Source organism: Castor canadensis, chromosome 1 (genome assembly GCF_047511655.1).
Source record: "Castor canadensis chromosome 1, mCasCan1.hap1v2, whole genome shotgun sequence".
In the NCBI taxonomy this organism is placed as follows: Eukaryota; Metazoa; Chordata; class Mammalia; order Rodentia; family Castoridae; genus Castor; species Castor canadensis.
In genome coordinates this window covers 201,034,633-201,052,306 of record NC_133386.1, presented here as the reverse complement: position 1 = coordinate 201,052,306, position 17,674 = coordinate 201,034,633, and the positions used below count along the sequence as shown (strand labels likewise).

At 40.6% G+C, this 17,674-nt stretch overlaps 1 protein-coding gene and 1 non-coding gene across 5 annotated transcripts in view; one reads left to right on the top strand and one right to left on the bottom strand.

Moving 5' to 3' along the window:
* The window catches only part of Rtn3 (reticulon 3), a 59,773-nt gene that overhangs the window by 2,550 nt on the left and 39,549 nt on the right, over nt 1-17,674 (bottom strand). For 3 of the 4 annotated variants that reach the window (XM_074048058.1, XM_020159026.2, XM_020159024.2), the window contains 5 exons: nt 8,726-8,933; nt 5,196-5,334; nt 4,716-4,785; nt 4,161-4,207; nt 3,105-3,163 (listed from right to left, as the gene is read on the bottom strand). In XM_074048058.1, coding sequence (XP_073904159.1) covers nt 3,105-3,163; nt 4,161-4,207; nt 4,716-4,785; nt 5,196-5,334; nt 8,726-8,933 — 523 coding nt within the window. Of the gene's footprint in view, nt 1-3,104; nt 3,164-4,160; nt 4,208-4,715; nt 4,786-5,195; nt 5,335-8,725; nt 8,934-9,180; nt 9,292-17,674 lie in introns of all 4 variants that reach the window. The other variant, XM_074048055.1, reaches the window with a different exon arrangement.
* Nucleotides 13,219-13,291, top strand: Trnaa-agc (transfer RNA alanine (anticodon AGC)). The gene has a single exon. It is a non-coding gene; the product is annotated as a tRNA-Ala (tRNA).

Here is a 17,674-nt window from a genome sequence, read left to right as displayed (position 1 = left end):
TATTATGGCACAGGGGTCATTCCTCAGGGATGTCAAGGCTACGCTCCATAAATATCACATCATAACAGGTGACCCAAGTCAGCTAACACTAGCAAATCAAGACATCAGGTATAAAACTGAGGTACAACCATCTTTTGTAAACTACTAGGGTAATAAACAGTAATCAGACATTTGTGCCAACTGTCCACTCAGTTTTATTGTCAATATACACCTTAAAAAGCAAAAAAATCAGCTGAGTACTGGTGGCTCATGCCTATAATTCTATCTACTCAGGAGGCAAAAATCAAGAGGATTAAAATTAGAAATAAGGGCAAAATAGTTTCTGCTGGGTATTGAGGGGGTGGGGGGGAGAGGGAGGGGGCAGAGTGGGTTGTAAGGGAGGGGGTAGGGGCAGGGGGGGGAAATGACCCAAGCCTTGTATGCACATATGAATAATAAAAGAAAAAAAAAATCAAAAGGATTGTAGTTCGAAGCCAGCCCCAGGCAAATAGTTCAAGACCCTATCTTGAAAATACACAATACAAAAAAAAGGGCTGGCAGAGTGATTCAAGTGGGAGAGCACCTGCCTAGCAAGCCTAAGGCCCTGAGTTCAAATCCCAGTGCCACCAAAAAAAAAAAAAAAAGAAAAAGCAAAAATTCAGGTGAAGATTCTGGCATAAAGCTAGACCTGTCTAGATGTATTCAGTTTCTTCTGCGGTGCTGGGGATGGACTCCAGGCCCTCATGCATGCTAGGACAGTGCTCTACCACTGAGTTACACCCCCAGCTACTCATTTTCTTTTTTTTTTGGATATACTGGCGTTTGAGCTAAGGGTCTCACACTTGCTAGGCAGGCGCTGTACCACTTGAGCCATTCCACCAGCCCTAAAATCCAGCATCTGACTTCTCTTTTCTTTCTTTTTTTTTTTTTTCAGTATTGGGGCTTGAACTCGGGTCTTGAGTTTGCTAGTCAAGTGCTCAGCCATTTAAGCCATGCCCAGTTCTGTTTCTTCTGGATAAACCTGGGAAAAGCACTAAAATCTGAGGTGTGAAAGGGGCTCCAGAAGCACAAAGGGGATTCAACAGTTTGTGGTACTGTTTCTTAAAAAGCTGAAGAAAATACTGAAAAATGCTAACATCTTAATTAAAAGTATTGGGTTTGAAGTATTTGCTATGAATAATTCAAAATAAAAAGAAAGCTGCTCCTGGGTATATTTTATTATATTTTATTGCCTAAGTATTAATTATTTGGAAAAGGAAAACAGGCATTTGGTAATCTTAGAAAAGAGTTAACTTTAAGCCATAAGCTATTTACTTACTAGAAAAGATAGGGAAGAATTTGGCTTAACATGGATCCATATCCGTAAGAGAATAAATGAAGGATGTAGATACCAAGCACATCTAAAGTGGTCTACAGCCATGCTATCCGGCATGTGCCCAATCTCATCTAAAAGCCAAAGTGGTTCCATTCACTCACCGTTTATTTTTTTGTTAATTAATTTTTTAATTGTTTTTATATTTATTCATATGTGTATATAATGTTTGGCTCACTTCTCCCCACTGTCTCGCTTCCTCCCAACGCCCCACCTTATTTCCAGGCAGAGCCTGTTCTGCTCTCTTGTTCTGTAATTTTGTTAAAGAGAAAACATAAGAGATAATAAGAAAGACATAGTGTTTCTGCTACTTGAGATAAAGATAGTTATACAGAGAGATTCCTAGTGTTGCTTCCATGCACATGTATATTACAATCCACACTGGTTCATCTCTACCAGACCTTTTCATTATTTCCCGGTCCCCTTCCCATAGTGGCCTCTGCCAGTTTATTATATTTGCTCACCTACAATGGGCACATCAGCCACATTCAAGTTTTAGGTTTCCTTTCCTGTCCCTATTCCTTCCATATGCGTTCTGCCCTTAGTGTGTGACCCATGTCCAATAATATTACTACATATGTTTTAGGTCTATAATCCGCATATGAGGGAGAACATGATTTTTAGCCTTCTGAGCCTGGCTAACTTCCCTTAAGATGATGTTCTCCAGTTCCATCCATTTACTTGCAAACGACAAAGTTTCATTCTTTATTTGTGGCTGAATAAAATTCCATGCTGTATAAATATCACATTTTCTTAATCCATTTGTGAGCAGTGGGGCATCTGGGCTGTTTCCATAACTTGGCTATTATGAATAGCATTGCAATACACATGGGTGTGCAGGTGCCTCTGGAATGACCTGGGTTGCATTCCTTTGGGCATATCCCTAGGAGTGGGATTGCTGGATCATATGGCAGATTTATGTTTAGTTTTTTAAGAAGCCTCCATATGGTTTTCCAAAGTGGTTACACTAGCTTACATTTCCCACCAGCAGTGTATGAGGGCTTCTTTTTCCCCACAGTCTCGCCACATTTGTTGTTAATGTTCTTGATATAGCTATTCTAACAGCAACACTCACCCTTTTTTTTGTTTTTATTTTTTTGAGACAGTTCCTGCCCCAACCCCCAGAACTGAGGTTTGAACTCAGGGCTTTGCACTTGCAAAGCAGGTGCTCTATTGCTTGAGCCATACATCAGGTCCCAGACTGTCCTTGAATTCTCCTATCCAAGTATTAACCAAGCATGACCCTGCTTAGTTTCCAAGATCAGAAGAGAAAGGACATGTTCAGGGTGGTATGGCTATAGACTGTTCTGGAATTCTGATCTCTCCAACCCTGTCACCTCTTCTGGAGTAACTGGGATTACAGGTATGACTGCCACAACTGGCTAAAAAACATTTTTTGCATCTTATATTAAAAAGCATTGGGCTGGAGGTGTGGCTCAAGTGGTAGAGTGCTTGCCTTGCAAGCACAAAGCACTGAGTTCAAACCCCAGTACCACACACACAAAATCAAAGGCTGGGAGTTGTGGTACATGCCTGTAATCCCCACACTTGGGAGATGGAGGAAGGAGGATCTCGAATTTGAGGCCAGCCTGGGCCACACAGCAGGACTCTGACTCAAAAAAACAGATGCGTTTTCAACAAGCAGTTGAAAACCAAGGATTTTTCAGGGTTAAAAATTACTCATCTTTGGCATTAACATTTTGGAGGGAAAAAGTACACGAGAAAAATGAAAATAGTCCCTACACATACTTACTTTTCAACAATTGACTTGGTCTGATCCCGCGCAATGCCAACATAGTGATCAATCTGGGTCTTTAAGGAAGGAAAAAAGACTGAGTTGTGGCAACACATAGATTTTACAATTTTCCTGAAGGTACTTTTCTTTTGTCTAGTTTAAAAAAATTACTGAATATTCTGGGAAATGAAAATATTTTTTATAAATTTCTGGTTTCAGACTTCAATTTATGCTATACTTTGTTAAAGTAAAAATCACTCATCTTTTGAAGCAGTAAACCTTAATTGGTATTTCCTTTAGAGACACTGCAGTATAACATTTTCTCCTTTTGGAGTGGTACTGAGGTTTGAACTGCAAGGGCTTCATGCTAGTTAGGCTGGGTATGCTCTACTGCTTGAGCCACGCTCCTGCAACATTTTCTGAATACTAAAACTTCATGTCTAATCTACATCTGTAGTCATAAATGTGTTATGGTTCCTGGGTAAAGATGAATTCACTTAATATCAAAAGCCAAGAAGTCTGTTGCGGGATAGGTTAATCTGTATCTAGTAAAGTCTGCAAACACTGTCCACAATGCAAGCATCTATTTGCACTGATGATTTCTTTACAGCCCACAGCTTGTTTCTTTTTAAACTCAGCTTTTATTCATTAAGCATTTGTTCAATTTACTTAACAGATAATACATGCATGTGATAAAAACTCAAAAGGCATACAGCAAGGTATAAAAAGTCCCTTTCCTACCCGTATCTGTTCTATATATCCAATTTCCCTCACTGGAGGAAACCACTGTCACTAGTTTCTCACAGGCACCTGACTTTATTTTTGGTACTGAGGTTTGAACTCAGGGCCTTCACCTTGAGCCACTCCACCAGCCCCTTTTTGTGGTGGGTTTTTTTCAAGATAGGGTCTCTCAAACTATTTGCCTGGGCTGGCTTCAAACTTCGATCCTCCTGATCTCTGCCTTCTGAGTAGCTAGGATTACAGGTATGAGCCACCATCGTCTGGCAGCACCTTTAAATGAACTAAAACTAGTCATACATAGACCAGTACACCTGATTTAGAACAAATGCCTACCTTGTACTTCTCATAGACAATTGGGACGCTGAAAACAAGCAGCTCAGCTGTGAAGACAGAATCAAGGGACATGGCAAGTACAGATATAAGACAAAGCCTTAAGACTCAAGCAATACATGTTTTTTCCCAAGTACAGTGGTGCATAGATCCTCAAAATAAGGAATCCTGGCTTGAGCTCCCAACTAAGGACAGTTAGAAACAGAGCTCACTTAGGGCAGTGGGAAAACTCGAAAACCTCTTAAGGTACACAAGGCTGCTTTCGCTGTACCACATATACCAATTTCCAAATTAAAAAATGGTTTCTGTAAGTAAGATTCCTATATTTAAATGAAATCTAAGTAACTCTTACTTCCAGCTGTTTTGAACTTTTTTAATAATTAGAGCCATTTAATAAATTTGTGACCACAAACACAGGTTCCTCCAATATCCCATGCAGTCTCTATGACTATTAAAGGCTGGACCATGTGGAATGAGATGTCCTGCTGGGCCTCTCCTTACATTTACTCTTCCAAACTACTTTAGGAGCACACACACACCCTTTCCTTGCCACCTTACCAAGAATCAGAAGGGTGATTCCATTAAAAACGGCACCAACATAGGTCATCAGCCACATGAAGACAGCCAGCTGCAAAAGTCAATGACAGAGGGTTAAGCAGGAACAAGGGTAATGCAAAATTGATGCCATTCTCTGCTAGCTAATCAGATCTGCGTAAGTGTGGTGGTACACAACACAGACAATTTCAAAGTGAAGATTCCTCCACACGCACTACGCACTTCAGGATGTGTTAATGTGTCCATCTGTTAGGTCCAAAGACAGATGAGTAACTGCACTGTTGCCAAATCCACTACCTCTGTTTGCTCTTTGGGAGGAAGCATCAACTTTCTCTATTGACACCGGTAGGTATCAAATAAATATCAAAAACAATGATTGTTTTTGTCTGATAAAAGCCTATGCAGCGTTCTCCCTCTCAATCATACTCACTCTGGTTTTTTTTCTTTTTAGTTTAACCACCACAAGCTGCAGAAGCAACTAACCTTCAAGGAGTCAACCAGATCCTCCACCAGAAAGAGACGAATGATGAGTTTCAGGGCCTTGTTGATGTGCACCATGGCAGCATTCATGTAATTGTGGAAAGCTTCTGAGGACAGGGTAATGTCCACATCCAGGTAGGCTCTTCCAGAAGAAGAAAGAGATACACATTAGACACGAGAGGGAAGATTCTCTGTCAGCATAAGGGTGAAAACTGGCCCCCAGGATGCATTTTAGAAATCAGGGGGGGATTTTTTGCTATCATGGGGTGGGAGCACTAGTCATTTAATAGGCTGAGCCAAGATGCCAGATTCCTACAAAGTGTGGGATTTTCTGTGTTCTGCATAACTTTTACTTCCTTGTTGGGTATTTATGAAGGTAAATCTATTTACAATTAAAAGTTCAGAACATATGAAAACAAGGTATTTCCTGAATTTACTTTTCTTTTTTTGTTTTATTGTGGTACTGGAGTTTGGACTTAGGACCTCTTATGCTTGCTAGGCATCTACTACTTGAGCCACACTCAAAGCCCAATATCCTGAATTTTGTTTCTCTCTTTCTCCTGTCTCCTTGCAATCCTTCCTAGGCAGGTGCTCTACCACTTAAGCCATGACTGTAGCCCCAGAATTTTCTAACATTGTACTTTGTTTATACAAAAACTTTACAAAGGCTTTCTCCTCCTCATCCTCACTTTGCCCAGGGCTGGAGATCAAACCCAGGCCTTGCACATGCTAGCCACGCCCTCTACCACTGAGGTATGTGTCCCTGGTCCAGTTTTTTTTTTTTTTAATTTGTGATTGTACAGTGATTATACAGGTAGGTACAAGTATCTGACTTTGTTATTTTTGTGCCGTGGTTATGTCCAAGCAACTAAATATTGACTGAAATACCCATTATTTTATTATAAATGGATTTCTATGCCATCACACTTTTATATTATAGTTCATTTATTGTTTTGAAATTCTGTTTATAGAAAGATTTTATTACCTACAAATTTCATCTCAGAATGATAAAGGAGGCACTGAAAGTATTTGTTGGACCAAGTGTGGTGGTGCAAGCATAATCTCAGCACTCAGAAGGCAAGGAAAACAAAATGGAGGGAGGAGACATGCATTTTTTTTTTTTCCCCCCAGTACTGGGGTTTGAACTCAGGGCCTTCATCTTAAGCCACTCCACCGACCCTTTTTTGTGAAGGGTTTTTTTAGATAGGGTCTCACCAACTATTTGCCTGGGCTGGCTTGGAACCTCGAGCCTTCTGATCTCTGCTTCCTGAGTAGCTAGGATTACAGAAGAGAGCCACCAGCGCCCAGTTTCATTTACTTATTTTTTTTTTGTCTTTTTTTTAGTTTATTTATTATTATTATTTTTTTATTATTCATATGTGTATACAATGCTTGGGTCATTTCTCCCCCCTGCCCCCACCCCCTCCCTTACCACCCCCTCCGCCCCCTCCCTCTCCCCCCCCTCTATACCCAGCGGAAACTATTTTGCTCTTATCTCCAATTTTGTTGAAGAGGGAGTATAAGCAATAATAGGAAGGAACAAGGGTTTTTGCTAGTTGAGATAAGGATAACTATACAGGGAGTTGACTCACATTAATTTCCTGTGCCATTTACTTTTTTAAAAATGATTTTTGTCAGCATATGTTCACTGTACAAAATAAGGGGTTTCACCATGATTGTTTTCATACATAGATATAATGTACTTTGATCATATTCACCACCCCTTCTATTTCTTTCTTTTTTTTTGGGCAGCACTTGGGTTTTGAACTCAGGGCCTCATGCTTGCTAGGCAGGCACTCTACTTGAGCCACTCCACCAGCTCTCTATTATTCTTTCTTATGCCCCTCTCCCTTAAAAATGAATTTCATTATGTACTTTTCATATGTGTATACAATGTACCTTCAACCATATTCTCTTCCCCCACCTTTCCTTCTCCTCTCCTGACAATACATTTTATAAATCCACAGGTACCATGCAAAAAAGGGAAAAAAAACCATTAAGACATATGAGCTTAGCAGGGCATGGTGGCTCAAATTTGTAATCCCAGTAGTTGAGAGGCAGAGGCAGGAGAAGCATTAGTTTGAGATCTTGTCTCAAACAATACCCAAAACAAAATGCAAGACAAACAAAAAGACATCTGAGCTTATTGCAAATAGTAAAATTTATACACTCATTCATTCAATAACCACTGATCCATTAAAATTAACTTGCAGCTAAGTGTGTTGGTGTAACATGCCCGTAATCCCAACATTCAGGAGGCTGAGGAAGTAAAAAGTTCAAGACCAGCCTGGGCTGGTTAGACTGGGGTACATAGTGAGGTCCTATTTCAAAAAGTATAAATCATAATTTAACAGTAACAACAAAAACTAAGTTGCAGTAATTTTTTTTGGTGGTGCTGGGACCCAGTCCTTGGTGTTTTGGGGCAAGGTTTCACTATGTATCCCAGGCTAGCTCAAGTTGTCCTCAAACTACTGGTACTCCTGCCTTAGCCTCCTGAGTACTGGGATTACAGATGTGTGCCACACTGCCCAAGTCACAGGCATGCAGTCCAGAGAGAGCTGCTGTTGGGACCTACAATTTTTTTATGAGGTTTCCTGTTTATATATGCATTTTTTTCTTTTTGATTGCAGTGCTGGGATCAAATCCAACACCTTGAGCAGGCCAGGCAAGCACTCTTCCACCCACCTCTCCAGTCCTTAATTTACACTACACTTTCAATGCCGCAGGACTTGAGTTACTCCCTCCATTTCCATCAAGAGAATGTACAGCACCAACATCTGCTGTGGCCTGTTCTTTTGTAGTCCTGAGCGGTTACCAGAAAAAGCTTTAGAAAAACTGTCATTTCTTAATGTTCAAGTAAACAGTTTTTGTGAGCTAAAAATGTTAAGGAAGGGTGAAGAAAGCATTTGTTAAAGTTATAGCACAATCAGAAATGCTAGAAACAAGAGACTCTAGAAATGTATGACCTAGTGACTTCATTAAGACTTGTCTCTGGGATTATGAAACTTAAATGACCACTAAGAAAGAAGTCAAATTAGGGCTAGGGGAGTGGCTCAAGTGGCAGAGCACCTGCTTAGCAAGTGTGAGGCCCTGAGTTCAATCCTCCGTACTACAAAAAAATTAAAAAAGAAAGAAAAAGAAGTCAAATTAAAAGAAACAGAACTCAAATGCACTGAGTTCTAATGTCACCAAAAGCACAGCCCCAACACCAGGATTCCAAAGCTGTGTCAAGGCCATACCATGTGGTGCCTCAAATGCACATGTGGCCATCTGACTACTCCAGGGACTCTGTGTTCCTGGGCCCACTCAGGAATTTAGTCCTCTCCAGACTTAACAGTGTGAGCCTTGTCAAAAAATTCTTGGATCCTAATTTGGACACTTCTTCGGGTGACTGTAAAGTCTGTGGGGATGGTTCATGTCACAGTGGGCTGCATAAGGCTCCGTAATTCTTCATTTTAGTCAGGTTCAATTTTTAGATCTGATTAGTCCCAGCAGACCCTTCCACTAAAATGTGGACTGTCACTTCAACTTACTTGAATGGATGGCCTTCTTCTGACTTTTGTACAGCTTGGATAACAGACTTGTAGATTCTGAAGCTGATGGTGACAGAGAGAAGAGCCAGGATGAGGTAAGAAACCACACTGATGACACTGAAAGCTGCCAGGGAAAGCAGCATGATCAGTGTGGTGCCAAAGACAAATCCAGTCTTCTTTACATCTCGCCAAAAAATCAGATCGTGCACTGCCAAAAGACAGAAAATGTAAGTTACAGAAGCCAGGACTGCTTTCTGACTATGTCCTGCATGCCAGTGAGCACCCCACTAGCATAGCCATACAGGCATATCCCACTTCAAGAGAATCGGGCATGTAACAGTTTATTTTGGCTACTGATGTCCACTCGGGTAAAGTGTTATTAACCTTAAATTATTTTGGCAGAAAAGAAGGATGGCAAAACCTTGAGAACTGTTGAATAAATTAAGCAAACATACCAGGCACAATGGCGCATGCCTGAAGTCCTAACGTTAGGGAGGCTGAGGTGGGAGGATCCCTTAAGTCCAGGAGTTCTGGGCCAGCTTGGGTAACACAGTGAGAAAAGCAATCTCAAAACAAAACAAAACAAAAAAAGTTAAAGTAAAGAATGCTTGCTTATATATCAGATACAGTGGCTCAGCCTGTAATCCTAGCTACTCAGGAGGCTGAGATTGGGACAATCAAGATTGGTGGCCAGACCATGCAAAAAGTTTGAAAGAATCCCAACTCAACCAATGGCTGGGCATGGTGGTGCATGCCTGTCACCCAAGCTATGTGAGAGATTTAAAGGAGGACTGCAGTCCATGCTGGCCCATGCCAAAAAAAACCCAAAAAACAAAACAAGACTCTACTTAAAAAATAATTACAACGAAAAGGGCTGGTGGAATGGCTCAATCAGTAGAGTGCCTGCCTACCAAGTGCAAGGTCCTGAGTTCAAACCTCACTCTGTACCATAAATAAATATAAAAGAATGCTTATAAATTGTCTAGGCCAACTGGTTAGACTTTAAAACCAAAGCTAACTGGAAATGTATGAATTGGGGTGAAGGCAAAGAGTGGTACTAGTTACAATGAAACTCTGGTCTCTGTGTTCAACTGAAGAGAACTCAGGAAGGATTATGAGTAGGGGACCATATAATTATCCAAACCACAATACTTTTGTGTGTGGGACTGGATTTTGAACTCAGGGTCTTACACATGTTAAGTGAGGGCTCTACCACTGAGCTATTCCCCTAAACCCTTTTTTAATGTTAGGACAGAGTCTGGCTAAACTGCCTTGACCTGGCCCTTGGAATTTACAATCTTTTTTGCCTCAGCTCCTCCCAGCTTGGATTATAGGCATGAGCTACCATGGCCAACTATTCCCCCCATCCCCCTGCGATACTGGGGCTTGAATTCAGGGCCTACACCTTGAGCCACTCCAGCAGCCCTTTTTATGTTAGGTATTTTTGAGATAGGGTCTGGAGAACTATTTGCCCAGGCTGGTTTCGAATCTCTAAACTCCTGATCTCTGCCTCCTGAGTAGCTAGGATTACAAGCGCAAGCTACCAGTACCCGGCTGATTTTTATTTTTGTTGGCTCAAGTGGTAGGGTGCCTGTCTAGCAAGCATGAGACTCTGAGTTCAAACGCCAGTACTGAAGAAAGAGAGACAGACACTAGGTTTCACGCAGGTTGGCCCAGAACTCTTGGACTAAGGGAAGCTCCTTGCTCAACCTCTCAAGAAGCTGGGACTACAGGAAGAAACCATTGTGCCCTACTAAACCACAACACTTTTGAAAGTGGGTAAGGCTCTATTAATAATTATGTTAGGAAACAGGTGTGAAGCAGGATCACCCCAGGCAACCAGGTCTTACAGCTGGGGACATTGAAACTCAAAAAAAATCTAAGTTCTTTTTAAAATTTAATTTAATTTATTGTTTTTACATTTACTTATATGTATATACATTATTTGGGCCAACCTCCCCCCAAATCTAAGTTCTTTTACTTAAAGATGCCTCAAAAAGTGGATGGCAACTGCTGACAACTACTTCCAATCTAGACTACCTTTGCATTTCAGTCTGTGAAGACTAACACTTGACACTGATAGCCCTGTGACTTTCTTCACAGCTATTCTGTTTACAAAATAGGGAAGCTGGGCACTGGTGGCTCCCGCCTGTAATCCTAGCTACTCAGGAGGCAGCGTTCAGGAGTATCACGGTTCGAGGCCAGCCTGGGCAAATAGTTTTCGAAATCCTATTCTGAAAATACCCAACACAAAAAAGAGCTGGCAGACTGGCTCAAGAGGTAGAGTGCCTGCCTAGTAAGCGTAAGGCCCTGAGTCCAAACCCCAGTACTGCCATAGGGGGAAGAGAAAAGAGCAAGACCTTGAGTTGGACAGACAAGAATCTGAATCTTGGTAATTTCTAATCATATTACTTTGACTTTTCTAAGCCTCCAGATTTTCAACTGTAAAATGAAGAAAATGGCATCTACTTTCTAGAGCTGTTTCAAGGACAGGAAGAATGCATTGTAACTGACATGCTATAAACTCGCAAAAATATTAACTATACTCAAATATGGCTAGCCTAAAAGACAGTAATTTGGGGTAAAATGAACCTGAGCCTAATCCAAGCTGACCCAGTGACATCCAGTTCTTCTCCATGTTCAGCTGTTAACACTCTCCTCTGAACAGACTTCCCTGAGGTCAAAACATAAAAGTACTTCATTTAAAACCAAGAAAATACTAAAAATAAGCTGACTGTATAGAAGAAATGATCATTGGTTCAGAGATTCTGGCTGGCAGATGTGACTCACTAGGAAAAGAAGTATCCTGATTCCTGATGGGAAGCACAGTGTTGCTGCAAAGGAGAGAGAAAATTGGGAGGCAACCCAGACTCATCTGACTGAACTGAGACTGAACAGAGTGCTGCTTGCTTACGAGCATGAGCACTAAGTGGGAGAGATTCTAGTCAGAATTCAAGGACACATGTATCAGAGTTTACGCGGCTACAAGAGAAGTTTCAATGTAGAATGTTTAGAGTCACTGTCATCAGCAGTGGAATGAACTGATGCTATGTGCCTCTGGATGTAATACACCGAGAAGGACACAACAACGCCTCTGTTGTATTCCTGCCCCAGAACATATAACCTGAATCTAAGGAGAAAACACCCATCAAACCCAGCTGGAAAAATAAGTGACTTAAAGCTGAAGTACCTTTTTAGATTAAAGGAGAGTAAAGAGATATGTCAGCACACAAATGGAAAGTGTGATTCTAGGCTATCCCTGGAAAAGGGGGAAAAGTGGTCAAAATGAACAATTGGGCTGAGAGTGGTGACCTGTCCTTGCAATCCCAGCACTCAGGAGGCTGCAGCAGGAGGATCACGAGTTCAGTGTCAGATTGGGCTACACACAGCAAAGACCCTGTCTCCAAAAAAAAAAAAAAGAGATGAACTGATAAAAGTACTGCATCAGTGTTAAATTTCCAAAAAAAATTTTAAGTGTACTATGGATATAAAACAACAAAAAAGATCTTATTCCAAAAAACATGCTCCAAAGTATTTCTGGGTATGAGGCAGGATGTTTGTAACCAACTAACTCTGAAATGGTTCAGGAAAAAAAATGTATCAATATATCTAGACAGAGAGGGAGGGGGTAATAAAGCCCATGTGGCCAAATGTTAACATGTGGAGAATGACAGCAAGCCCAGGTTATGTGGGAGTTTTTTATACTATGTTTGCAATTCTGTAGATTGGCAGATCTGAACTTTTTTTTTTTTTTTTTTTTTTGGCGGCACTGGGGTTTGAACTCAGAGCCTCATGCTTGCTAGGCAGGTTGCCAATATTTGAAAGAAAGAGAAAAAGAATGAAAAGTTTAGAGGATAAAGCTGGGGCCCAGCCAGAAAAGGTCCTTGGTGGATCAGAGATGGAAAAGGGAATAAACAAACAAAGAATTGTAGTTCTACCTTTGTGCAACCTGTCCCCACAAACTTCACTGCCAGCTGCTGGAAAACTATTATAAGATATCCCCTGCTGCCCTACCTAACAGCCCCTTCTCTCATTGCTTTCCATCCCCTTATCCAGCTTTATTTTTCTTTGGAGCACCTACCATGTTAGTTATTTATAAGAATCTAGTGCTAACATGGGCCCAGCTAATGACCAAGAGACTGCATAATGACAACTTCCACTTGTTTCCTGAAATTGCTCCTTCAACATATATCAGCCAGGAACAGGAGACAAAAAGACTGTGAGAAAACCTAAGAGAAGAAACTGGAGCTGGAGGAGTGGTTTGAGCGGTAGAGTACCTCCCTAGCAAGTTTAAGGCCCTGAGTCTAAACTCTAGCACCACCAAAAAAGCAACAACAAAAAAGCCCCCAGCCAGGCACTGGTGGCTCATGTCTGTAATCCGAGTTACTCAGGAGACAAGAGATTAGGAGGGCAATTCGAAGCCAGCCCGGGCAAATAGTTTGTGAGAGCTTATCTAGAAAAAACTCATCACACACACACACACAAAAAGGGCTGGTGGAGTGGCTCAAATGGTAGAGCACCTGCCTAGCAAGCATGAGACTCTGAGTTCAAACCTCAGTGCCACCAAAAAAACACTACTAGAACTGAGTGAATTTAGCTGGGCTGCATGATACAAGGTAAAAAAAAAAAATCAATTATATTTACATGTATTACTATTAACCCTTTATAAACTGAGTTAAAAATAACATTTACAATAGCATGAAAAGATGAAATACTTTAAGCAAAAGTCTGACAAAAGATTTGTAAGGTCTGAACACTAAAATCCATAAAATATTGCCAAGAGAAACTAAAGTAGATCTAGTTTTTTGCACTGGAAATTTTTATTTATTTAGATGTTTAAATCTAGTATAAAAGTGATCACTGATGATTGAAAATAATGTGACACAGCTGTTAGCAGCCTGTGGGAAAGGTGAAGACCTAAACTAGTGAAGAGCTACTGTTTTCATGGGTTGGAAGACTCAAAATCACCATGATATTAATTGTCCCCAAGTGTATAATTCCAATCACATTTTTTGTAGAAATGCACAAGCCAATTCTAAAATTGCTATGGAGATGCAAAAGACTTTGAAGAGCCAAGACAACTTTGAAAGTTGTTAAAAGACAGACAACAGAGCAATGGAATGGTATACAAAGTCCAGAAATAGTCCATTGTGTATCAGAGGTTCATTTTAGGGATTATTCCAGTTCTCTCTTTGGAGCCCTCCGAATAGTCTCCTGGCTTTCACTTGGTTGTAGATCCCTACCTGGTGACACATACTATCCCATTTCAGTAAGTACAGAATAGACTCTGTTCTGGACTACATGCGTTTATGTCCTATTTTGCTTATTAGCTGTGTGATATATGACAAGATGCTTGTGTTGTAGGTTCCTCATCTGTAACTCAAGATAATACAATAATCCATAGGGATGTTGCTAAGATTAAATGGGTTAATGTATAAAAGTGCTCAGAACACTGGGTAGTGATTCACTTTACTGCCAATCTGTGCTCTAATTACAATGGAAAATTGAGTAAATAAATTTAATTATGGAGCAGTAAATACTTGTTTTCCTCTTTGTTGCTAACAGGATAAAAAGAGATTAAGATTGGAGGATTAGAAGGGACCCTTTTAACCAAATCTATTTTACATTATCAAGTTTCCATATAAAATTTACTATGGGTTTTTTCCATAGGATTAAACAGAGAGGTATGTAAAAGGATAGTGGGAAACTGGGTATGGTGGTTCATGCTTGTAATCTCAGCACTAGGGAAGCTGAGGCAGAATAGCCAATTTGAGGTCAGCCTGGGCTCCAAGGGAAGACCCTGTGTTCAAAGAAACTCATGGCTAGGGGTATGGCTCAAGTGGCAAGAGCGATTGCCTAGCAATGACGAGGAACTGAGTTCAGGTCCCAGTACTGAAAAACAACAATAAACAAACAAGGCAAAAAAAAAAAGAAAAGAAAAAGGAAGAATGGAGGGAGGCAGAGGGCCAGGAGGTAAAGGCAGCACAATACAAGGCAGCAGGGCAGATTGGACTAGTGTGGAGTACAGATCTGGAGTTATCAGCATGTAGGCTGCAATATGAACCTACAGAAATAGAAGAGATCACTAAGGGGCATCTCACAACACCTCAAATTCCATGTATCAAAACATCACGTCCTGGGCTGGGGGAGCGGCTCAAGTGGTGGAGCGTGTGCTTAGCAAATATGAGACCTGAGTTCAAGCCCCAGTGCTGCCAACAAAAACAAAAGCCCCAAACCCCAAATACCACCACCTGACTCTGTCACCTAACCATAAAATGGTTCTACCACGCACCAAGTAAACAAGACAGAAATACGGAAACAGGGTTCCCTCTTCCTTCTCCATCTTTCACACTCAAACACCAGGGCTGTGTAAAACCTACCTTCTTGAATCCATAATAACTTTCAATGACAATGTTTAATTGCTTGCAAAGTAGGAACTCTAACACTTGAACCATACTTCCAGTCCATTTTGCTCTGATTACTTACTTTGGAGATTGGGGTCTCTTAAACTATTTCCAGGGCTAGCCTGGAATTGTGATCTCCCAAGAAGTAGGGTTACAGGGATGAGCTACCAGGGCTGAGTTAAATTTTATTTTCATTTGAAAGACCTTACTTTTTTCTAGTTATATGTCAATATGTTTAAAATGTTGTAATAATAAATTATCATGCTGTACAAACGTCTTTATTTCTTAAGTCTACTTCAATATATAATATAGCTTATTTTTGAGTTTTAGCTCTGTAAGTAAAATCAGTAACTTCTCAGTTACCTCAACTATTTTGTTAGTGGCAGATAAGATTCTGACTAAGAATGTCAAAATCCAGGAGTATTACCAAGAGTGTTTATATGATGGTAAAAATGTAAGTGATTCCTTCTTTTAAAGACACCAGCTGCAGTAACCATATTACATCAAAAGAGGGCACTAATATACTCAATGGAAATCTCAGTCTAAGGAAAAATTGGGATTCAGGCAGGAACAGCAGTGAACCTGTTGACTCCCCACCCATTTATCGTATTACTGAATTTTAGGGAACAGCTTGGGTTTTGAGTCTAAGTTCAGCAATTCCCAAAAGAATTTAATCTATTCTCTCAAAAACACACTTCAAAGGTAGAAAACAAAAGCTGTTCAACTGTAATCACAGCCACTTAGCAGGCAGAGATCAGGAAGATCCAGGTTTGAAACCAGCTCTGGGCAAATAAATCTTGAGACCCTATCTTGAAAAAAAATCCATTCACAAAAAGGGGCTGTCAGAGTGATTCAAGCGGTAAGAGGATCTGCCTAGCAAGCATGAGGCTGGAGTTCAAAACCCCGGTCCTGCCAAAAAAAAAAAAAAAAAAAAAAGAAAAAAATCTGCTCAAATGATTATTCTGAAAAGTAATAAAAGTGACAGAAATGTCAAGATTTAGTAGTCATTCAGCTTCATAGGAGTTGAAGTCAATCTCATCTTTAATTTTTTTTCCTTAAAAAAAATTTGGTGGTACTAGGGATTGAACTCAGGGCTCTACCACTTAAGCCATACCCTCAGTACTGTTTTTTTGTTTTTCACACAGGGTCTCAGTTCAGTCAGATGAGTCTAAGCACCCCCTCCCCCTCTGATCACAATACTTCTACCTCTGCTCCTCAGTACCTGGAATTAACAGACATGCCCCACCACACCCTATCTCATATTTTTGAGATAGGGTCTCACTAACTTTTGCCCAGACTGGTCTCATACTGAAATCCTTAAGGCTGTGTACAATATACTTTATTTTCCTTGCAACCTTTTCTCATAATTTGTCAATACTCAAAACACGTAAGAAAATGTAAACATGCCTATATAACTAAAAGGGAAAGAAAACCAGGCTCTATTTAATTATTATTATTATTATTATTTTTGAGACAGGGTCTTGCTCTATAGTGCAGGCCAGCTTTGAGCTTGTGATCCTCCTATCTCAACTTCCCAAGTGCTGGGACTACAGGCTTGTGCCACCAAGCTGGCTAAACAAAGCTTTATTGTTGTTCTTGTTGTTTTTTGTTTTGCTTTGTGGGACTGGGGCTTGAACTCAGGGCCTTCACCTTGAGCCGCTCCACCAGCCCTTTTTTGCAAAAGGTTTTTCAAGATAGACCTCACAAACTATTTGCCCCAGCTGGCTTCAAATCCCAATCCTCCTGATCTCTGCCTCCTGAGTAGCTAGGATTACAGGCGTGAGCCACTGGTGCCCAGCTAAACAAAGCTTTATGACTACAAAAGGGAAAACTGTCCACTTATTAATAAAGAAGAGGGCTGAGGATGCAGCTCAGCAGTCTAGCATGACAAAGCCCTGGTTTTCCACCCCCAGCACTACCAAAAAAGAGAAGGTAAAACAGGCTTTTAAAGTATGAGTGATTAGTTTGTGTAAAGAAAAAAGATGCAGACACTTTCACAAAATAACTTTTGGGAAGTTATTTTTCATTGATAGTTATAATAAATAAAGCTACTTTTGTTTTGTGTTGAGATAGGTTAACCCAGGTTGGCCTGGAACTCACATTCCTCCCATGGCCCCAAGTACGGGGGTTACAGGCAAGTATTATAGTTACAAGCAAGTACTGGGGCTACAGGTATGTGCCACCATGCCAGCATCAAGTTACTTTTTGAGATGCAAAAATAAATTCAGGTCCAAATTCTGTGGCTGCTGAAATGGGTTAGTAGTTTGCTCTGCCATAGATTTACTCTTAAGCAACAAAGTTCCCCTCAAAATGGCACAGAAAGATCACTGACAATATAAAGTTGTCATTGGCAGACACAGTCACACATGTTTTTGGCCACAGATGAGTCTGGCAGCAGACCAAAGAAAAAGAAATTTGTAGGTACTCTTTTCAAACTACCATTTCTCTCAGACTCTCAGAAAAAATAGTTTTCATCCATTAAAAAAAAAGCTAACATCACCTTTGCCTTCAATTTCATATTCATAAGCAAAGAACACAAAATAGC